Below are 22,081 nucleotides of genomic sequence, written 5' to 3' on the forward strand. Positions count from 1 at the left end.
ATGAAATTGATTTTTTAGAATATATATTCAGTATCAATCCTCGGGCCATGATTCCATTTCCCTGTCTATTTGCACAGTTGCTCTAGATGAAAACAGCGAGTACCATGGTATATTCTTGTCTTCTTTCTTGTTCTGTTGTTCATGTCATTACGTTAATGGAAAGGAGGATACATAAACACCTTTTTTAACCATCAAGTAAATGAATAAAGAAAACTACTTCACAACAGAACGCATAAACCTGAAAGCTTGCTTTTTTCTGTTCTTGTTTTCACCACCGTCGGCATCTCTCTTCTCTGAATTTCATGTAAGTTCTCCTAATCTCTTTTTGAATTTTCATGGTGAATCTCTTAATGGGTTTTGAGGATATTATGATTCCTTACTGAAATATATAGGTATCTCGTGTTCTAGGGCAATTTTCGTTGCGTAGTTTGTTTTTTTTTTTTTGGGCATTTGATTTTGTTTATGCTAAAATAAGCTTTCGCCTTTCGGATTAACATTTCTTCATAGGCATTCTAGGATTCTATTTGCTAGAAGATTGGGATTAAGGTTTAGTAGTTGTTTTTGTTGTATTGGATTTTCTTTCCCAGGTTCTATTTCTCATGGGTTTTTTTGGGTCATCCTTTTTTTTTTTTTTTTTTTACAATTTGTTTTCGTTGGTGTGTAGTTCATAAATCGGAAAGATGTTATATGTGTGGGATTTCGTTAACTCACTCTCTTTATTGCATGTTAAGCTTGTCCTGTTGCATGGTGAAATTGCTGTGTCCTTTAGAAATTTCAGCCAAAATAAATCCTTTAGGAGCAAATATTTTCATATCCTTGGTGGCTGTGACTGGATTTTCCCAGATATAAGAGGATTTCTGAATCATCATTAAAAGAAACTGTGCTGCCTGATTATTTAAGCATAATAGGAAGAGTTCCATAGGTTATTATTTACGTCTATCTATGCTACCATTTGCTGAAACTATTTGCAACCTCAATGTATTTTGTTAAACGAATTATTTTCCGGGGTTTTATTGGAATTCAGTTAGTAGTTTGCAATTGCATAAATTAAAATTTATTAGTTGGGGCATTCCCTTTACTTCTAAGTAATGTGAATGTCGCATCCAATCCATTGATGGTGGGGGTTTGGTTAGATACTTGGATTGGTTCTCAAGTTAATCTTCTTAATAAGCATGTTTATATTGCACATATATGACATATTTCTTTTTCTTTCTTCTTTCTTAAATCCTATTGAATTTACCTTTTTTTCTCCTGTGTTGTATTTTGAGGAAGTTGGACCTGATTTAATCTACTTGGTGAAATTCATTTGCAACTGTAAAATAATGATGGTTATGTGATCTCATTTGTTTTATTCATTTTGCGATCATTTTTCTCTCCTTTGTTTTATGGAGTGTCTTACTGTCTATTTTCTCCTCAATGACTGCTTTTTATAGGAATGAACTGTATTTCATAGAAGCTTGAACCTATTTTTGTTTCACACATGATATAATTCTTTTAGGCGCTTGATATAGAAGTGCAATTTTGCCTGCTTGAGCTAATTACTCTTTGTAATCTTCATAGCAGAAGCTTAAATTGTTTGATAATCTCACCTTGCAGATTTGTTAGAGGCAGGGGGGAAATTGAGGGCACTGCTTTTCTGTTTCATTTCTGGGACGCATGGATCAGGGTACTCAACTTCTGTGCTGATCATTTTCTCCACTGTGCAATGTACATTATGTTGGAGCAGTTGCAAAGTTTTGTTTTTTGGAGAAAAACTAGTGTTGAGTGGAATCCTAGAACTGAGATGTTTATTTGGAATTCAAAGCAGTGGGTTCTAAGTTCTAGTGGTCTTTTGTCAAGTTTGGACATATTGTTTTGTTTGGTGCGTGGGGAACTTGCATTTGTAATATAGGCGTAACAAGATTCTTCTTAAAAGCATAGATTTCTTATTTTCTTTTATCTATATATTGAATATGGTATCTGATAAAAGAGCTGCATTTTCAACCAATATCAATAATTTATCCGGTTGACTACCTATTCTGACAAACCTAGTTAGTACATAATTGGAATGAAATAAAGTTTTTCTTGTCAGTGGAAAGGCATCCTTATTCTGAATTTCTTTATTCTTCTTATTCTAAATCTCACTTGACTGTTGGTTTAACTGCAAAAATTTAGCTCCATTTAAAACTACCATTCAGGCTCATGATTGGGTTGGGACTGGCTCTTTAGTTGGTCTAATGTAGTAACTTTTTTAGCGGGTGAATGAGATTCCAGATGCTTATTACTTGTTATAAAGACCTTAGGAAACTCGCGTCCTTTCAGCAAATTTATCTGGACAAAGTTGCTCAAGGTATTTTGGTGAACACAGGGCACTCAACTAATGCTGTGGAGAACAGGCAAAGCGAGTACATTCTGATTAGTGATGCAGAGGAACCCCGCTTGGGAATGTTTGACAAACCCCTTCCTTGTTTTGGATGTGGAATTGGATGGTTTTCGTGAGTTTTTCAGTGCTTACTTTGAGTTTTCTCTTTCTTGCTTTCCCTCTCTCATGGATGTGCCCTCTTTTCTACAGTCTTCTGCTTGGATTTGTGTGCCCTTTGATGTGGTACTTTGCAACAATTCTTTACTTTGGGAGGTACTACCATAAGGATCCAAGGGAACGATCAGGGCTAGCTGCCTGTGCAATAGCTGTGAGTGTTAATGGTTAATGTTTTTAACCTTTTCATTTCCCAAGTTGTTATAACAACTAAAAATTCTCATGCTATTCCTGCATTGTTGGAATTATTTCAACATCAATGTTGTTCTTGAAAATTTTAGGAAGTTATCTGTTTGGACATAATTGTGCAGAATGTGCATCTCCTTTTTCTGCCTTTTATACCTTTTCATTGATTCCAGATGTTAATTATCTGTTTCAGGCTACGATATGCACAATAGCTGCAGTGATTGCTCTGCTTGTTATTTTGTTGTAGTCCCTGCCATCTCAGTTTCATCCTTGAAACTGCCACTCGTGTCATAGAAAAGATGAAAAACCATGCTATGTAGTTAAGATTTTCATCCTGAGTTCCAATTGAAGGAAAAGAGCATCAGTGCTATCAAGGTTCTAAGTCCGTAGCATTTACTGAATCCCTCTTCAGTCTTGTACATAAAACAAACAATGTAGAGTTTTTAAGGAAAAAAAAGCTACTGTTAATACCAATTTAATGGAAATATGTAAATCAGTGGATGGGTAATGAAATTGTTTGTTGATTTTTATCAGGATTAACATCTATAGCATACTTGCTAACTTTCACCAGGGAAAGATTTCAGAAAGCAGCAACTACCATTAATTCATTGTAAGTACTATTTAGTGAATTGTCAATGGAAAGAAGATGATATTCGTTATATGAGGTATGAAATTGTTCATTAATTTCATGAACTGATGCCCCAATAGCTTTCTGTGGAATTTCATGAAATGACACATACTAGCAGCACATCACAGTTCTGCTGATGCATTAATGAGCGCTAGCGGCTGCAACTCCTGAAAGTTACATTTTACGTGAAGACGCAAATGTAGTGTTTTTGTCCTTTCTCCATGTGAAACTGAAGGTACCGATAAATTTTGAGTTGAAAAAGGTTGTTTGATGGGCTTTGCAAAATCTGGACATGGTTTATGTTGAGATGGACTAGTTGGCTGTAATAAAAAAATAAGTTGCCTTCACAATCCTAGCAGCATCACTATGGGTAAATTGCATTTTGACTTGAGTTATTTAATTTTAATTTTTTTAAGATAAAATCTCGTAATTTTAATTTTAATTCAGAAAATTTTCTAATCTGTAATAATAAATTTTTAAATTAAAAAAATTAAATTATCTTTTTATCAAATTAATTAATAATTATCATCAATAAAATTATGTTACTTTAAATAAATTTATTAATTTTATATATTGTTTATTGTTAATTAAAATTTAATTTATAGCAATCTGGAAAATTTAATTAAAAACTTACAACAGCACAGCTGTTGGTGTTAATACCAGCAGAAATGCATGGTATTAACATTACAGGATGTCTTACGAAATCAATATGCATAGGGAATTGAACTCTGAGCTCTGTATCTGCTGTATGATGTGTTGTGAAATCAATATGCCTAGGAAGTTGAAGTCTGGCAAGGAGAAAAAAGTTTTACATGAAAACTTGGAGAAACTTCCTGTTAAGTGGTGAGACTGATCTTGACGTTTTGTCAAGTAAGCTAGAATAAAATATTGGACTTCCTCTGATAAACCAGCCAAATTGTGAAACTAGTATTCATGATCTAATAATTTCTTTATCTTCCATTTTCTTGCAGACGAGAAAGCTTTTTTCATTAGGAAAAGAAAATGTTTATCACTGGGCTCTTCAATTAAGAGTAGAATTCTAATTATTTATCAATAAAACTGCTCTTTCTAATCTTATTATTTATTCCAGGGAAAGAATGAAAATGTGAAATAGTTGGCCATAATCTGTGTGCCATCTGTAAAAGTTTCAAACAGAAAAACCCCAAAACTAAGCCTTGCAAGAAAAGATTCAGCAACAAAACGCGGGAGGTTTTCTTGTAAGCTGCGAAACCAAAACCAGCTCTTTCTCATTTTCTATCCCATCAAGAAATGGCATATGATTATGAATAACATTGTGAAGTATGTGCAAAGGAGATGAATGCGTGCTCCAAAAGCAAGAAACAGCTGCTTGTTTCTAATTTTGGTTTTCAATTTTTAGGGGTAAAGAATATAAAATTCAAGAAAGGAAAAAAGAGAAAAATAAAAAGCTCTGAATTCTGATTAAGACTTGAAACAAATCGAGAAGCCTTTCTGTTCTTTGCTTGTCATCATCTGGCATCAAGCTTTGTATAAGACCGTCACTCAAACATTATTGACGGTATAAAATATTAATTAAAAAGAATTAATTTACATATAATTTTTCACAATCTTATAAATAATTTCAATACCATTTAATTACACATTATTTATGATTTATTATTAAAATAAATATATATATAATATATTTTATTTATGTTTGTAAGGTGGAGACACAAAAAGGTAGAATCATGAGATTCTTGAATTAGTTTGAAAATAATTATTAATTATTTATGGCGTGTTTGGTTACTCTCCATGTGATCAACTCCTCAATTATCATGAATTTTGAGAGGTATTTCAATGAGGTAGTGTCAGAGCAATTCCACCCATCATTGTTGGTCTTGTTAGTCCTCTTCATAGGATTCTCCCCATTAATCATATAATTAATTACTAATAACATCTTTTTTTTTTTTTTACAATTAGAGTAAAAAATCTTTGTTATTTTTTTGTGAATTATTCATTATTAAAAAATGGATTCTTCCTAATTTCAAAATTCATCAGTCATTCTGTTCTATTTTAAATATATTTTTAAAATTTTTATATAAAAATTAAAAAAATATTAAATAATCTCATTTTTTATAAAATAAAATAATAATCAACTAAAATATTTTTGTCTTTAATTAAGATAGAGAAAATTGATAAAAAAAGAGATAGATGTATTAGGAGTAACAATAGATAAACATAAAATTAAAAAAAAATAATTAATATTTTTTTAATTTTTGAAAAAAAATAAAATGAGACATTTTTTTTAAATATCATTTGAAATATGATAGAGTCTGTAGTTGACCCTTGTATATATATATATATATATATATATATATATATATATATATATATATATATATATATACACACACACACATATAAAGAGCAAGCAAAGCATACAAAAGCATATCCTTGTACCAAGCAAACATCTGAAAAGGCTTAAATCAAAAAGCAAACCTGAAGTGTCTTCAAAAAGCTCTCCACTTCCTGTCTATCAAAAACTCAAAACGCAAAGACCAAAACCTCAAAAATAATGGAAGACGAGGAAGACTTGCCACCCTTCTGGCTTCAAAACACTGATCGACGCAGCCAAGCCTCCTTTATCTTCCACAACTCCGGTGTCCTTCTCATAATCTTACTAGTAATAGTTTTTGTTTTTGTTTTCATTATTGTCCCTTCAGTCGTTTCTTTCACTTCCCAGATTTTCAGACCACACTTGATCAAGAAAAGCGGGGACTACCTTAATTTTGTTCTTGTCCTGTTTGCTATAGTCTGTGGATTTCTTGGTAGAAATAATAACAATAATAATAGCAATTCTGATAATACAAGCTATCGCCGCTTATCAAATGTACAAAAAGATGTGCAAAGATCATATCCATCAACTCCTGCAAATAGATGGTATGATCAGTATCAAGATCGGCCGGCCTATAGTTCCTTGAACAGATTGAGGAGTTTCAGTTCTTATCCAGATCTACGACAAGAATCCTTATGGCTGACCAACGACAAACGCTGGCGATTTTATGATGATACCCATCTTAATAGCTACAGGGTTTCAAGCCCATCGGATGCTCATCGTCCACAGCAACAGCAGCAGCAGCACCAGCAGCACCAGCAAGAACAGGAAGAAGATGTTGCTACTAAGGATGTAGCTGTTGATACTTCTGTAAAGGAAGTTGTGTGCATACCACCACCACCACCGCCTCCGTTTCCTCCTCCTCAACCTCCTTCACCCCCAGCGCCACCACTTTCTCCTCAACTGCCACCACCTAGGGCTGTGAGAAGGAAGGTGAAGAGAACATATCAAGATCTTGTGCATGAAAAGAGAAAAGAAGAGAAGGATTTGGAAGTTGAGAAATTCTATGTACCACGAACTTCTTCAGCAACGACTTCGCCTGCACCCTCACCACCACCAGTTTTCAGCGAGAATGAGAAAAGGAGAGGTAAAGATTTCTTGACTTCACTGAGAAGAAACAAAAAGAAGCGGGGAGAAAAAAGTGTTGAAAATCTTGAGAGCTTATTGGACCCTCAACCTTCATCTTCACTTTTCATACCATCACCATCCCCACCTCCGCCGCCGCCACCTCCACCCCATTTCTTCCAAAAACTTTTCTCTTCCAAGAAAGGAAAGTCCAAGAAAGTCCATTCAGTTCCTCCACCTCCACCTCTGCCACCTCCATCAGTTACTTCATCCTCTCGCAGCGTATTAAAAATCGTATCTCAAAACGTCACACCATTAATAGAGTCGCGTGCATCAAGAACCACCACTGCCCAAGTAGCAGCGGTCACGGCCCATCAAGCTCCCAAAGCGGCTAAGACAGGTAGTTCCAGCAGAGTAGAAGAGAATGTAGAAAGCGGCAATGTATCACCCTTGATTCCAATCCCGCCTCCTCCGCCACCGCCTTTCAAAATGACATCATGGAAGTTTGTGCGCGATGGCGACTATGTTAGAGTGGCAAGCCTTAACAGTTCGCGTAGTGGGTCACCGGATTCGGACAGTGAAGACCCATCAGATAAGGACTCGAGACCAATGGCTAGAAAGGATGGCGGTGGCGATTCAACGTTGGCAATTTTCTGTCCAAGTCCTGACGTGAACACAAAGGCTGAGAACTTCATTGCAAGGTTCAGAGCTGGTCTGAAGTTGGAAAAGATCAATTCTGTGAAAGGGAGGTCAAATCTTGGCCTAGGCCTTGACATAGTTGAAGGAGAAGGCCCAAGCTAGAATTTTTTTTTTTTTAGAAAAAAGAAATTTATCTATTCTTCTTTTTTGTGAGAATATAATTTAAATAGCAGAATATCAGCCTTTAGCTCAAACAACACCCTTGACATCAGAGCTAATTATTAGGTTTATGTTGATTAGAAGCGTTTCAGGAGGCTTTGAAATCAAATTTTAATAAAAATTATTGAAAAAAATGGAATATATTGATTTGAATTAATTTGGCAAAGATGAAATTAAACTATAGATAAAGAATTAAGGGGAGTTTATGAAAACTAAATATGAATTTGATTTTTTTTCCCCCTTATTTTTGGATAAAATTTGTTCATAGAGTATTCCAAGTGCATTTATTTTTATTCTATTGTGGGTTTTTTTTTTTTTTTTTTTTAAATATTCTGTTGTGGGGTTAGAGGATGGCGGAAAGGTTTAAATTTGTATTTAGTGTTCAAGGTGTGATTGTGATGTTTGTTGATGAAAATGACAATTATACTCTGGATGTAATTTTGTGCATAATTTGCGCTTTGGACATGAGAGTAGGTATGGAATGTATAAATAAATTATTTGACATCTGAGTTTAAGTTTTAGTCGAAATCAGACTAAAAAAAAAAAAGGAATTGTTGTTAACATGGACAACTTCATAAACTAGTGGTATTTTTAATAGTGTAGGAGACTCTAACAGGCTTTGCAGGCTAGTTTTTTGACTAGTTCCTGAAGGGAATTTTCTTGCTTTATGCTTGCAATCCATCTTGCCTTGATTCTCACTTTCTCTATGCTTTGCTTCAAATTCATAGCAATGGAAGGATTCGCACGAGTGGCAAAAAATTCTTCCACTTCATCAGCTTTTTCATTGCTGCAGAACTGCCACATTAAGTTAATCATATCAGTAGCAAGCTAAAAACAAAATATCAGGTTAACAAGTTAACAGAACTGCTGAAGATGCTTTTTTTCATTTCTTAGGGATGGAATTTCTCTAAAGAAAAGCTTGTATATATACCCAACTCGTCAATGTGGTAATTATGTCGGAGAAAGATGCCTTGAGAAGCAAAAATATTATACAGTTATCTTAAATTCTTAATCCTCCTTGTTTATATGTTAATTGTCTATTATTGAAGTTTGTTCTCTTCTATTCTTGATGAAGCTAGAGAATTTGATCCACAACTTGTTGACGAGGGATGAATATTCAGAGACTCTGCAAAAGCAGATATGCTTTTGTATATGCAAAGAGTTCTCTTTTAAGAAACATGCTTTTGATCTGGTTTCTAAGCATACATGTGGCCATCAAAAACTGGTTTTACAGATGTTCCAGGCACTGGCAGTAGGCACACATCATGTGTAGGAAGAATTACTTACTGGTGAGATAATATCTCTAATGAAATGGGTGATTAGTAACGCAGCACCATATTTCCTCAAGATTTTGTCCCAGTTCTCCTGCATTAGGGACCAAACTTATATCATACCTCATTAAAAGGTAATAAGCTTTGTAATCAATGCTCTCTTGAGTTTCCATTATTTTCTCAATACCTTCAACCATCTCCAAGCTATTTCACGGCCCTCCAAACTTATGCCAGTAAGTCCATAGATAATGTCCTGATCTCGAACCTGAATGATATTGAGAAAAACTATGTAACCATATAATTGTCAAGAAGAGTAAGGGTATTACCAAACTTTGATCAGCAGGGTTGGATACCTCATCAGAGACCATAAAGTTTAAAGCCTCTAGCACTATTTCTGGGTCTGGACAAGATGCTATACAACCTGTCACAGGTTAAACATATAACATAAATTATTTCTAATATTTTTCCTATAAATGAACACTTTGTTTTAGCTTGAATGATGTTAAATATTACTCAAAATCTGCTCCTTCTCTTGCACTGTATCAGCTTCTCTATAAATCTTCAACAAGTACTCAAAGCCACTCTTGTTTGTGGAGCTAGCATTCCTCATCACAGCAATGTATGCAGCCTGCAGCAAAACAAGACATTTGTTTGTCGTAAAGGTCAACAGAAGAACAAAAAAATAATCAGAACCTTAATGTAATGTTTACCTTCCTTGTGCCAACTGAAAGAAATGGAGTGTTTCTATCATTTAACAGTGTCTGAAATCGCCGCAATGCTTCATTGTGCATTTTATCATGTCCAAAAGTAGCCAGGGCAATATAGATTTCTCCCCTTAATAAAGCATCTAAATGGCTCTCTTCGGCTTTTGGCTCCCAGCCTAATTTTCTGGACATAAAAAGAAGCTAACATGACTTGGAATGCCACAGAAGAATTGGCATATTATTCAGTTCAATTAAAAAAGGAAAGTTATCACGGTCATGATTTCAAGAACGCTAAAAAAGGTTGACAGGTAGGAATATACTGTTTTTGAAAAGCAAAGCAATTCTTTAGTAAATGAACATTTTTGCTCAGTGCACCAAGTACGCATACTATAGTTGTACTTACTCAGCAGAAAATAGGAGGAGATTAATGAAAAATGCTTTGAGCTCATTCACTGAATCTGGGAAGGCATCTACAAAGATCTCCACAATCTTGTAACAGACCTGTTTGATAGGTTACTAGAATGATTATCATGCTGCAAGCATTGAATGAAAAACTATTTATTATTGAAAAAAAAATTAAAAATATACACTTACATCAATGAGTTTTGACACCACAATGTAATCAAGTTCTTTTCTGTATACATCCATCAAGGAAAGCAAAGATGATAATGATATTTCAGAAGCCTCGCAAAGAGCACATGTATCATCCAAAATGCCTGAAAAAAAACAACAAAAGGAAATATATTGCTATGGGTTTTGAGTTCCTATAATGTCAGGAAGGCAGAGAAAAATCCACATAATATACTTGCTAAGAGGTATGCCTAGTGTTCTTTCCAATAAATGCAGTTCCGTAGACTGTCTTTGCTAGCCGGGAAAAGAAGACTTATTCATGCGTATTTCTGAGGAAGTGAAAAGATACAATTTCAAGATCACCAGTTCTACATCTGAACTGGAGTGGATGCTTTCCTTCTGAAAACATTGTTAAGTGACGGGAAAAATTCTAACTTGGCACCATCATCTTTTAAGCGAAGTTAAATTCAGCAATTACTATGTACCTAATTTATCAGCTGCTGACAAGCTATCGTGCTCTACTGCTTTCCTCAGCCTTGCTGAAAGTTCTTCGTCATACTTTACTCTATAGAAGCCACTCTGCTCTATGTTTATTTTGATCCATATAAGTTTGTCAAATTTCTCTCTATTGTTTTCATTTAATGAGCTTGACTTGCCATCAGAATATGAAATTAGATCAGATGTGTCCACCCTTTCAGCTTTTAACTGCAACAGGAAATTCTTGCCTCTGTTGTAAGATCCAAGGAGCATGGTTATTGGAACAATCCATCTTCCTTTACCATGCAAACCAGATGTGAGGAATTGCGACTGCAAGACGCGAACGGTATCAGATTTGCTCGCTCTAATTCCCAAAATGATATTGACTGAAAAACAAAGAAAAATAACAACTGCATGTTTGCTTATTAACCAAATTTACCTGTTCAAATTCCAAAAAACCATCTTCATATTTCACAGAGATGACTGGATATCCTTTTTGCTTTGTCCAACTATCCATCATTGAGCTTACTTGAACACCAGATTCTTCTGAAATAATGTTCCATAAATCTTCTGTTCTTGCATTTCCCCAGGCATATTTTTTCATGTACGAACTCAAGGACTTCTGGTTTGAAATGAGGTCAAATTGTTAAAGACATAGATTCACAATGTTATGTTCTAATTAAGAATGAAATCACTAAATTCAGCTAGTGTAATTAATTGTTTTGTACTTCATTCTGCCATTGCACCCTGGAACAAACTGTACTCTACCCTTGTTTGTAGAAAACAATTTCAATCTGTAATGCATAATTTGAATTTTCTCACCTGGATCATGTCATCCCCAAGATAGCCCTGCAACATACGGATGATAGCAGATCCCTTCTTATAGCTGACAGCATCAAAGATTTCATCCACTGAACGAGCATGTTCTATCTCTACCTGAAAAGTATGGCTTGTAAAGAACATAACATGCCAACACATCATATTTATACAGAAGACAAAATGCCGCCAATTGGATACCATAAATAAAGAGGTTCCATTTCTACGGCGGAAATATTCTGCTCAAGCTAAAGCAAAGAAGGGAACACACAGATGTATAGATATCAATCTTTACATCTTGTATAGTTTTTGAAAAGTCGCAGTCCAAACAATAGGCACTTGTTGGAGGCAGTTCATAAACATTAAAACAAGCTATATTACACAATTAATTTCATACCCAGATCACAAGCAAAAATTCAGAGTAAAACACGACCACTGACCATCCCTTACCTCAATTGGATGCGATCCTTCTAAGGCATCCATACCTAAGCCACTGGAAGTAAGTTGAAGAAACTGAGTCCATATTTTCCACTCAGGAAACAACTTATCTGTTGCCATGTAACTAATCTGAAAAATAAAATCGAGTTTGGTCTTGAAGAGTACAAAATTGTATTCAATGCAATGAACACCAAATGGTAGATAGAATAGATACTTAGAGAACTCAAAGTTACCCATGTCGCAAAACCCTCATTGAGCCATAAATGAGTCCACCATTCCATTGTTACCAGATTGCCAAACCATTGATGGGCCACTTCATGCAGCACAACAATTGTCAGCTACAAAACAAGAAAATAATTTTTTTTTTATACTAGAAATTACTTGGCCTTTCTGAGTTGAAACAAAAAGGAAGAAGTAAAAGACTAAATGTAAACACATTCTTCCCCGCATTTGTTGTAAATGATAATGGGAAACTAAATAATAATGAAGGTACAATTGCATTAAATACATTACTTACTCTCTGCTTTCTATATGCTGTAGACTGCAAATCATCATGGAGTAAATCAATTTCACGGTATATTATTAGACCATAGTTCTCCATAGCTCCACCAGCAAATTCAGGGACAGCAACCATATCCAGTTTAGGAAGTGGGTAAGGCATTGAGAAGTACCTAAAAGTCCAGAAACAAGTTAGCATATCAATTAAAAAAGCGTGTATTCTGTCTAAAACTAACTATTTTATCTACTCCATTAGCACCTTAAAGGCCGTATATTCTAGTTGCCTTCTTTGATGCTAGGCAACACTGACAGGCATACAACGTAATTCTTTTTCTGTTATAAGGGGATATATCTGAAGGGAGGGAGTAAGGATGAAGTTCAAGTGGTTCAGGACCTTCAGACAGAAGATTTTTTTTTTTTCCATTTTGGATCATATGCCAGTTTTTAGAAGAAGTTATTTTGTTCATCATAGGGTGATAATGGAAAAACTAGTGTTAATTTCATTTTTCCTTGAGGATAAACAAATACTGAACTCAATCCTGATCATTCATTTCATTTCCTATTAATAATTTTCTTTTTGATAGAACGAAATGATGATAATCTAATTTGTGTTGATTGGTTCATTCAACCAACAGAATGACTTAGAATTACCATGATCAGAAACAGAAATTAAATTACTTACTCAGTATATAGGTCAAGTGCCTTAACAGCAATGCTTAAAGCATATTTCCCTTTATCACTCTTACCCACAGGACAGTATACACGAACTTTAACTCCTGCGTTAGCAATTTAAAAACATTTACAGCAATGAGATTCCTAGCACTTTCAAATATAAGAAGAAGAAGAATATTTAACGATATAAAGTAATACAGCCTCATTACACGCATACCATCAGATGTTGTATCTTCAATATGATCAAATAAACCTATGACAACAGCCACCAAATAAGTTGACATTAGAGGAGATTCCTCAAAATAAACAGTCTTAACATTCCCATCATGCTTTTCATCAATAATTGGCATATTGGACAATGCTGTCAACTCTAGTGGCACATCTATTGTTATTTTGAAGGTTGCCTGTCAAGAAAGAGTAGTAAAGTCATTCAGTTTGATGTAGAAACAGAAAAACAAAATGCTGTTGCATTGCGTGGAAAATGATTTCTACTTTATTATCAGTAAAGCATAAACCACATTTTTTGCATGGAAGTGAAAAATTCCACAACATTATTTCCTATATATTGGAAAAAAGATCATCAGGTTGCTTATATCTTCTGCATCAGAATGAAATGAATTGAAATCATCAAATTGTTTTCTTTAGTATTTTCCTTTGCATGCTTGTGCTGTGCTCTAATGAGGCTATTTCTCCATACCTCTACACTTGCACAGGCGCATACAAATGTCATTAATGAAAGAATTATCATGTGTTAGTGATGCATATGTTACATGAGACAAAAACAAGGGTCATCGTTTTGAGTTACAAAAAGATATCATTGGTTTAATAAGTACCTTAAGAGCAGGTTCATCCCAGCATGGAAAACACCTCCTTGCATCCACTGCTTCAAACTGAGTAACTGCCATATTCTTTTTCTCTTCACCATCCACATAAGTACTGGTGAAATAAAATATCAATTCATGATATCAAAATACCCCAACTCAACTCAACTCAACTAAGCCTTTATCCCAAAAATTTGGGGTCGGCTATATGGATTCGCTTTTTCCACTCTAAACGATTTTGGGTTAAATCCTCAGAAATGTGTAATACTTCTAAGTCATGTTGTACTACTCTCCTCCAAGTCAATTTAGGTCTACCCCTTTTTTTCTTTCTATCCTCTAACCTAATGTGCTCTACTTGTCTAACTGGAGCCTCCGTATGTCTACGCTTCACATGACCAAACCACCTTAATCTCCCTTCTCTCAACTTATCTTCAATTGGCACCACTCCTACCTTTTCTCTAATACTTTCATTACGGACTTTATCTAGTCTAGTATGGCCACTCATCCACCTTAACATTCTCATCTCTGCAACTCTTAACTTAGATGCATACGACTCTTTCAGTGCCCAACACTCACTACCATATAACATAGCCGGTCGTATGGCTGTACGGTAAAATTTTTCTTTTAATTTATTGGGAATCTTACGATCACATAAAACTCCCGTGGCACATCTCCACTTCAACCATCCAGCTTTAATCCTACGACTAACATCCTCCTCACATCCCCCATCTACTTGAAGGACTGAGCCTAGATATTTAAAGTGATTACTTAGGAACAGTACCACTCCATTCAAACTAACTTCTTCCCTATCACCAGTTTGGCCTTCACTGAACTTGCAATGCATGTATTCTGTCTTCGTTCTACTTAACTTAAAACCCTTTGACTCTAGAGTACTTCTCCAAAGTTCTAAAACTAATGTAAAAAGGTAAGAGCTTATGGCTGATCCTTGGTGTAATCCAATTGAGATCGGAAAATCTCTTGTGTCCCCTCCCACTGTGCGCACAATAGTAGTTGCTCCTTCATACATATCTTTCAATACTTGTATGTACCTAATAGATACCCCCAAAGAAAAAAAAATTCTTTGTTTAAGTATTTCCCATATTGCATAGCCTAGGAGTCTGCTATTGGCAGGAAAGATATAAAGTTAAGAATCACAACTGAGATCTTATGATTTCCGCGGATTTCTTTGCAATCTTGCAAATTCAGGTCCAGAGGCTAAATAATTGTTTTATTTCAGCTCAAAGAGCAGTTCTTTCTTAATGATGAGGCCTCTAAGTTCAAAAATTTGATTTCTTTTCCTTCTTGATAGCTTTCAGTAAATACTCAAAGCTATTCTAAAGTTTTACCCATTAATTGGTAAAAACCACTTCGCAGATAAATTCATTTATCTATATATTTTAGTCTAATAAAAGTTGAATGGTGATCATTTCTATCTGAACCAACATAGCCTGTGAAATGACAAAGAAATTGACTCTTACCATTTATAGAAGCCCCTCAAGTGCTCATTAAGCATCCCAGAAAACTTGATCTCCAGCACTCCATCACCAACATCAAGAATTTCATGGAAGACCAACACAAGTATCTCATCATCGCAATCCAAAATAAAATCATTTGGATAATATTTCTGCAACATCAAGAGCCAAAAAGTCAACCAGCATCTCTTTATGTTAGTCCAAATGAAATCATTAGACACTATAATCAAGGCTAAAGAATGATATGTACTTGGTTGTGAGAGTTGGTGAACAAGACTTCATGGATATTGAGCTCCAAGGCATTTAATACAATAAATCTAGTGGGCTCAGTGATGCTAAGGTTAATATTGATGGTACCAGAAAAACTGCACAGAGAGAGGTCTGGTTTGAGGTGAAGATCATAACGTTGAGGGACGGCAAATTTTGGTAATCCTGTTTGGCCCTTGAATTGTTCCATGTTCTGTTTCTGCTCCATGCTCTCTCCTCTTCTCCTCTTCTATGACACTCAGTGAAGCTATAGGGGGATTGACTTTTGAGATATTTAGGAAGGGTAGCTTTAACATCTCCATTATTACAGAAACTTGTCATTTTCCTATAATGGTTTAAGTGGAAAAAATGTGCCCAGTTGGACAAATGATTTGTTTCTACATTTTTGCCCCTCAATACTTATCCCCTCTTTTTTCACTATCAAGACAATCATTTTCTGTCTCGTTGAAGCAGTTGGCCTTGAGAACCTTAAGAATGGTTTGGAAGGTTGCTTTCAAGATTTTCTGCTTTGCCTAAACGATTATTGACAAACACTTGTTGATTTCTTAATTCTTATCTTCAAAAAGAAAATTGAAGTAGAGCGTAGAGATGGATTGACTATTGCTTTTTGCATTTCTTCGTCACAAATATGTAGAGACAGATACCCATGAAAAGTCTGTTCTCATGAGGCACCCATTTTCACGTCGATGATGGACACCCACATGCCATTTCCAACCACCTCCAGTGGCGTTAAGCAGGACAGAAAAGATAGAACAATGGCTTTGAGAGGCCCATCTCTCTCATTCTCTTGGCGGTTCTTTAGCTCACCAAGTGCACCCGAATAGAGATTCTCCCTTGGGAAGGTGGAGGGCTGGCTGTGTGAGAGATCAACGGGCTGTGGTTGTGTAAAAGAGAGAGAGGGAGAAGTGGCTTGGGGGGTGTAGCAAGAGGAGAAAAACCCTTTTTTTTTTTTTTTGGTTAGGGATGATAGTTTTCTTAATCTTGAAACAAAAATTTTAATTTAAGATTTTGGTTGATTTTGTTCTCTTGATTTGGTCTTCCTTCTGAAACTTTGATCAAGCAGGTAGGAAATAATATTAAGCAAAATTATTTGAATTCCAAGGTAGAGAGAAACCTGTTTGCCACCAACTTTGGCAGGGGAATTGTGGTTTGGATCAAACCAGGAATGATTTGATGGATTTATAGGTTTTGCCAATGCTAATCAATGACAGAGAAAGTGGAGAAACATCAATAACAGTTGAAAGACGTGAAAGGCTTGCCACAGATATGAGCAATTGTGAGAAGAGCTAATGGCTTCTCATTCAGAGACGGTATTTTATGATGAAGCCAATTGCGATGAGAAGCCAATAATTGAGGGGACTGGAAAATCCCCAGATTGCATTAGATACTCGCTGTAACATAAACTCCAATATTAGTCTGCATAAATCAATTCAAAATATGCCTTAACACACGCTGTTCTGTGGAATGATACCCAAGAATACTCTGTTCTGTCCATGCAGAGCATTACGAGACTTCACCGACTCCGCTGTCCAACCCGCCTCAACCAATGTTCCTCAATCAACAGTATCGATGCAAAATGCAACCTTTACAAGCCTGCATGTAAGCACCTTTATAGAATCCAGCCCAAGCTGGAGAAATTGGGAAAAAGCATGAGATCTAGAAATAGTCATTTTATAATCAAGTTTCATAGGTGAACAACTTCTGATTATCATTTCAACATTCAGCTTCTAATAAATATGCTCATCGATTCCCTGATGCATGCCCTTTTCTAAACCGAAAAACTCATTTTCCTCGTAATGAATACATTTTCAGTAATGAAATCATGCATACAACAAAAGATAAACGTGAGATACAGTAATAAATGCTTCAGGAAGAAAGCTCAACAAAAATTTCATTAAATCCAAATGATGAGGACTCCGTCCAAAAATGACTACTTGACCATATGGTTTCTCCTCTAAAAACAATAACAAAAGAGAAATTGAAATCTTATCTAGAACCATCCAGTACCAAAAATCCTTAAATGACAACACCAGTGGGCATGAAATAACAATGAGCTAGAGCTACATAAGCAAAACTTACAATGATCAATCTAATATTAAGATTCTTTACTCAACAAATACTTCTTCAGAACATCCATAACTGACCCAAAATCCGCCTTAACACTCACAGGTGGATTAGCAAACCTACAAGCCATGTCTTTAATATCACTAGAGTGATAATCAATCTTACTCTGAGTAAATTTTAACCCATGAGCTGTACTCACGACCACTGTCCGATCATTAGACGTTATAACCCCACTATTCCTGAGCTTCGTCAATGCTGTCAATGCCACCCCTGTATGTGGACATATAAACATCCCGGTAGAATCTGCTTGAGCCATTGCATCCATTAGCTCCTCCTCGGTAGCCTCCTCAACAATCCCATTTGAATTTTGTAACGCATAAACAGCTCTGTCAATTGAAACAGGATCACCAATCTGAATAGCTGATGCAAATGTGCTATTTGCTTTAATGATCGGTTTGCGATTTCTTTACACACGTCTATCCGCCGGTAATCTTGCTTAGTGCCGGTATGGATGACGGCGTTGGCATTGCTGGATGATTTTGTCTTCCCAATATGCCTAGGGTTCCTAGGTTGAGTGGATTGGGCTGATTTTCTTTGTTCAGATTATCTTGGTGCTGAGTATAATCTTGGGTCCATAGGCTTTCTTTGAAATGATCTGGCCTTTTTTTTTTCACGTCTACATGTTCTCATGTCGAGTAAGAAGGGAGTGATCCAACAATTATTTCTTAATTTATATCAGAAAATGAAGAATTGAAAATATCCAATCAAATAATAATTTCTTCATTATTTAAATAATCATTCCAAATATTTTTAATTACTAAGTAATTCAAACTTTAAACTTACGCAGATTGAGAAGTTCGCTTATGATCAAGCTTGACATTTGAGTGCAACTAATCATTATATAACATATATTTTTTTAACGTATTGATATTTTAAATAATTATTAGAATAATATAATATTTTATTTAGTTAAAATATTATAAAGTAAGAGTCATATTATGATTTATTTTAAGTAATTTATTATTATTATATAACATTTGATTTAAATAAAAATTTTGAAATAAATTGTCTTATTTTAAAATTTTAATTTAATTTATTAAGTAATTTGATTTAAGTTAATTTAAACTTTTATAGAAGTTTAAATGTATTTAATTTAATTTTTACATTTAAAAAAAATATAATTTTTATTTTTTTTTAATGGAAAATATCCAAGAAGGAGACAGGAAAGTGGCAACTCATTCCAAGAGTGGGGTAACTTCGAACATGGACCATAGACTTATCTTGGAATTAGTTAGGGCGAAGTCCAGCTGTTTGACTTTAAAGTTATGCAAAAGGAGACCCGTAATTCTTTAGACAAGTAATCAAATCTTTAAATTGAGTCGCTTTATTTTTAAATTTTAATTTATAATTTAATTTAATTTTAAGAAATTTAAAAAATTGAATCCATTTAAAATTCTCTTAAAATTTTACATTTTAGTGGTTATTATTATTATTATTATGTAAATAAAATTTGATTTAAATAAAAATTTTGAAATAAATTGTTTTATTTTAAAATTTTAATTTAATTTATTAAATAATTTGATTTAAGTTAATTTTATTCAAAATTAAATGGTTGGGTATATTAGTTGTAATAGCTAAACAGAGTTAAATAATTTTCAGGCCTAAGGTTACAATTAAGATTATATATATAAACCATATTTTTTTTCCACCAATATAAGAGTTATGTCTCACTTGCACCGTTCTAGACGCACATGTTGGTATTATGCTAATTTCTAAATACAATTATTAAATTAAGATGATAGATATTGAGGTTTGTAAATATCTCTAATTGCAGTAAATTTTTACTTGCAATCCATTGATGCACAATTTTTTAATTTAAAGTAACTTTACATAAATTATAACACTATAATTAAACTGACTTAAATAACTTTTAACTTCTATATCATTTTGTACGAAATGTTTTACCCAAATTATTTAGCCCGCAATACAATCATTTTATCTATAATAAATAAAATTAAGATTAATTTATATAGAACTAACTGTAATTAACGATAATAATAATAATATTAATAATATCGTTAAATACATATAATTGTAGTGAATAATTTTTCGCCGATGCGATGGGACCTTGGTAATATCCGACAAGGAGACCAGAAATTTACGAGTGGGTAACTTCGAACTTAGACCATAGATTTATCTTGGAATTAATTTGGGCCAAGTCCAACCACATATACATGTTAGCCATCAACTAAAGCGTGCCATCGTCTTTAATTTCATCAAGAAGCAAACACCCTCTGAACACCACCGTGCCACCACCACCTCCTCCTAGCATAGGATGTCTACGGAGAACCTCAACACCTCAATCGAAAATGACCAACTTATCCTTTATCAAGTATCACTCAGAGGGGATGTCCCTGCCTTAGATGCATTGCTTCAACAAGATGAACTCATTCTTGATAGGGTCGTCGTTACTTCCTTCCATGAAACTCCATTACACATTGCAGCCATGCGAGGTCACCTTCACTTCGCTCGAGCACTCCTCAGTCGAAAGCCCAAACTAGCCGGCGAGTTAGATTCTCTTTGTCGCTTGCCTCTTCACTTGGCTTCTGCAGAGGGCTATACCGATATTGTCAAAGAGTTGATAACTGCGAATCCTGATGCTTGCTGGGCACGTGATCAAGATGGAAGGATCACACTTCACTTAGAGGAATTATTAGGTGCAGCCGGTGTACATACACCATATGATCGTGGGACTCATTCTTATGTAATAGGAAGCGCCCACTTTGGAGCACTGTTTTAATAATTAACCCTTCACTTGGCAGCCATGAAAGGAAGAGTTGACATTATAAAGGAATTGGTCAGCATTTGCCCTGAGTCAATTAGAGAGAAGCTGGATTATGGAGAGACAATCTTGCACTTATGCGTTAAATATAATCGATTGGAGGCTCTGAAATTGTTGGTGGAAACAGTAAGAGATGATGAATTTGTCAATGCCACGGATGACAATGGCAACACAATTTTGCACCTTGCTGCGATTCTCAAACAAGTACAGGTTTGCGGATTCTGTCACTGATAGCTATATAAACTAGCGAAATAGACCCAAAAGAAATGATTCTTTCTGCTTACTCTTGTTCTTTTTTTAAATATGCAGATTACAAAATACTTGCTTTTGGAGACGACCATCAAGGAAAACGTAACTGCCTTGAACAGGAATGGATTTACAGCATTGGATGCTTTAGAGCACTGTCCAAGGGATTCAAAAGGCCTGGAAGTAAAGATCATTCTGCTTGAAGCTGAAGCAGGTGTTCAGAGGAACACAGGGCGCAGTGTTAGTGAATTCCCATCATCAACAGCACAGCGAAATGGAGGCCTAGTCGCCAGAAAGTACAAATTCTGGAATAACTACCTCGAGAACGTTGGCAAGCGGTTAGAAGAGGCACGAGGCAATATTCTTGTGGCAGCTACTGTAACAGCATCTATGACTTTCCAATCTGGGATAAACCCACCTCCATTTGATAAATACAAAAATTTAGCTCCTGCTCCCCCACCGGCGCATCATGCTGCTCCTAGCTTTAGTTATCATAATTGTTTCTTTGAGCAGTCAGAAAAATGTTTCTGGTATTATAACAACAATTCTTTGATGTTTTCCCTTATTATCATTCTGCTGATGTTTAGTGGAATCCCTTTAGGAAATAAGTTTTCAAGAGTTTTCCTAGTAATTGCCATGTGGTTCACTGTCCTTTGCATATCACGAGTATATTACTTCGCGGTCCTCTTAAGGATGAAACAGCGAGATCAACAGGGGACTTTCGCAGAGGAATCCTTGAAGTCAATTTCCGACGTGATTCTTGCTACGTTTTGCCTAATTGTGTTGTTACATATTGCTTCCTTCATGATGTGGCTGGTTCGGAAGATCTGGAGATGCATCTCTAGATTAATATTGTACTTATGTTAATCAAATTCCTGTCAGCTTTGAATAATTCTCATAATGTGTATAATTCCCTTACATATATGCAATTAATTTTTAAGTTTTCTCATGTGGAATTTTCTAAAATTGTACCAATTGCATCTCAATTTGGGAGTAACTCCAAATTTAAATTTCCCCTCTCGCCTATATAAAACTAAAATAATAATAATAATAATAATAATAATAATAATAATAATAATAATAATAAATTAAAGCAAACTTAATTGGTAGGACAATCCAGTGATATATATAATTGAAATGTAAATTTGAGATCAGGTCAGAGAGATAATTTACTTCTTCTACGAAGAGAAAAAAAAAAACATCATCTTGAGAAATTTTACTAAATAGCATTGACTATCTTTTCATAAACTCTGTGATTAATAGATATTTTTAAAGAACATACTGGATAATTGTAAATTCAAATTTTTTTTAAGTTTAC

At 34.8% G+C, this 22,081-nt stretch overlaps 4 protein-coding genes across 8 annotated transcripts; 3 read left to right on the plus strand and 1 right to left on the minus strand.

Annotated features, from left to right (window-relative positions):
• The first annotated feature begins 19 nt into the window (after positions 1-19).
• Positions 20-3,679, plus strand: LOC110635764 (60S ribosomal protein L18a-like protein). 3 transcript variants are annotated; one of them, XR_002491209.2, is made up of 6 exons: positions 20-304; positions 1,597-1,666; positions 2,348-2,474; positions 2,552-2,669; positions 2,895-3,083; positions 3,236-3,679. XR_002491209.2 is itself a non-coding variant. In XM_021785204.2 (5 exons), exons 2-5 carry the CDS (start codon positions 1,657-1,659, stop codon positions 2,946-2,948), a joined length of 309 nt encoding a protein of 102 aa, XP_021640896.2. In that variant the 5' UTR covers positions 20-304; positions 1,597-1,656; the 3' UTR covers positions 2,949-3,234. The 3 variants fall into 3 exon arrangements, 2 of the variants coding, with proteins under 2 accessions (XP_021640896.2, XP_021640897.2); XM_021785204.2 differs by lacking the exon at positions 3,236-3,679 and having other exon boundaries at positions 2,895-3,234; XM_021785205.2 differs by lacking the exon at positions 3,236-3,679 and having other exon boundaries at positions 83-107; positions 2,895-3,234.
• A 2,030-nt stretch (positions 3,680-5,709) lies between these two features.
• On the plus strand, positions 5,710-7,621 carry LOC110635761 (uncharacterized). The gene has a single exon (XM_021785201.2). The coding sequence runs from the start codon at positions 5,863-5,865 to the stop codon at positions 7,546-7,548; it is 1,686 nt and encodes a 561-aa protein (XP_021640893.2). The 5' UTR covers positions 5,710-5,862; the 3' UTR covers positions 7,549-7,621.
• A 455-nt stretch (positions 7,622-8,076) lies between these two features.
• On the minus strand, positions 8,077-18,364 carry LOC110635760 (aminopeptidase M1). 3 transcript variants are annotated; one of them, XM_058149087.1, is made up of 20 exons: positions 17,841-18,364; positions 16,726-17,204; positions 15,351-15,496; positions 13,885-13,987; positions 13,269-13,455; positions 13,062-13,155; positions 12,399-12,552; positions 12,115-12,219; positions 11,894-12,010; positions 11,450-11,563; positions 11,067-11,249; positions 10,636-10,957; positions 10,175-10,296; positions 9,984-10,081; positions 9,587-9,764; positions 9,390-9,504; positions 9,230-9,297; positions 9,064-9,141; positions 8,893-8,970; positions 8,077-8,400 (listed from the first exon to the last, which is right to left on the minus strand). In XM_058149087.1, exons 3-20 carry the CDS (start codon positions 15,383-15,385, stop codon positions 8,215-8,217), a joined length of 2,337 nt encoding a protein of 778 aa, XP_058005070.1. In that variant the 5' UTR covers positions 15,386-15,496; positions 16,726-17,204; positions 17,841-18,364; the 3' UTR covers positions 8,077-8,214. The 3 variants fall into 3 exon arrangements, with proteins under 3 accessions (XP_058005070.1, XP_021640891.2, XP_021640890.2); XM_021785199.2 differs by lacking the exons at positions 16,726-17,204; positions 17,841-18,364 and adding an exon at positions 15,595-16,679 and having other exon boundaries at positions 11,067-11,246; XM_021785198.2 differs by lacking the exons at positions 16,726-17,204; positions 17,841-18,364 and adding an exon at positions 15,595-16,676.
• Positions 18,365-19,926: 1,562 nt separating this feature from the next.
• On the plus strand, positions 19,927-21,712 carry LOC110635746 (ankyrin repeat-containing protein BDA1). The gene is made up of 3 exons (XM_058149088.1): positions 19,927-20,401; positions 20,498-20,727; positions 20,827-21,712. The coding sequence occupies exons 1-3, from the start codon at positions 20,011-20,013 to the stop codon at positions 21,628-21,630; spliced, it is 1,425 nt and encodes a 474-aa protein (XP_058005071.1). The 5' UTR covers positions 19,927-20,010; the 3' UTR covers positions 21,631-21,712.
• Positions 21,713-22,081: the final 369 nt, after the last annotated feature.

The sequence above is a fragment of the Hevea brasiliensis genome, chromosome 6 (genome assembly GCF_030052815.1).
Source record: "Hevea brasiliensis isolate MT/VB/25A 57/8 chromosome 6, ASM3005281v1, whole genome shotgun sequence".
Classification (NCBI taxonomy): domain Eukaryota; kingdom Viridiplantae; phylum Streptophyta; class Magnoliopsida; order Malpighiales; family Euphorbiaceae; genus Hevea; species Hevea brasiliensis.

Bases quoted from the DNA above. Each gene is read 5' to 3' on its own strand.
- LOC110635764 (XM_021785204.2), top strand. The intron at 2,475-2,551 runs GTGAGTTTTTCA...TCTTTTCTACAG, and splicing joins TGTGGAATTGGATGGTTTTC to TCTTCTGCTTGGATTTGTGT. The intron at 2,670-2,894 runs GTGAGTGTTAAT...TATCTGTTTCAG, and splicing joins TAGCTGCCTGTGCAATAGCT to GCTACGATATGCACAATAGC.
- LOC110635761 (XM_021785201.2), top strand. From the start codon at position 5,863: ATGGAAGACGAGGAAGACTTGCCACCCTTCTGGCTTCAAAACACTGAT.
- LOC110635760 (XM_021785198.2), bottom strand. From the start codon at position 15,819: ATGGAGCAGAAACAGAACATGGAACAATTCAAGGGCCAAACAGGATTA. The intron at 13,156-13,268 runs GTATGCGTGTAA...TTGCTAACGCAG, and splicing joins TGAAGATACAACATCTGATG to GAGTTAAAGTTCGTGTATAC. The intron at 10,958-11,066 runs GTAAATTTGGTT...CGCGTCTTGCAG, and splicing joins GTTTTTTGGAATTTGAACAG to TCGCAATTCCTCACATCTGG.
- LOC110635746 (XM_058149088.1), top strand. From the start codon at position 20,011: ATGTCTACGGAGAACCTCAACACCTCAATCGAAAATGACCAACTTATC. The intron at 20,402-20,497 runs GTGTACATACAC...TTCACTTGGCAG, and splicing joins GGAATTATTAGGTGCAGCCG to CCATGAAAGGAAGAGTTGAC. The intron at 20,728-20,826 runs GTTTGCGGATTC...TTAAATATGCAG, and splicing joins CGATTCTCAAACAAGTACAG to ATTACAAAATACTTGCTTTT.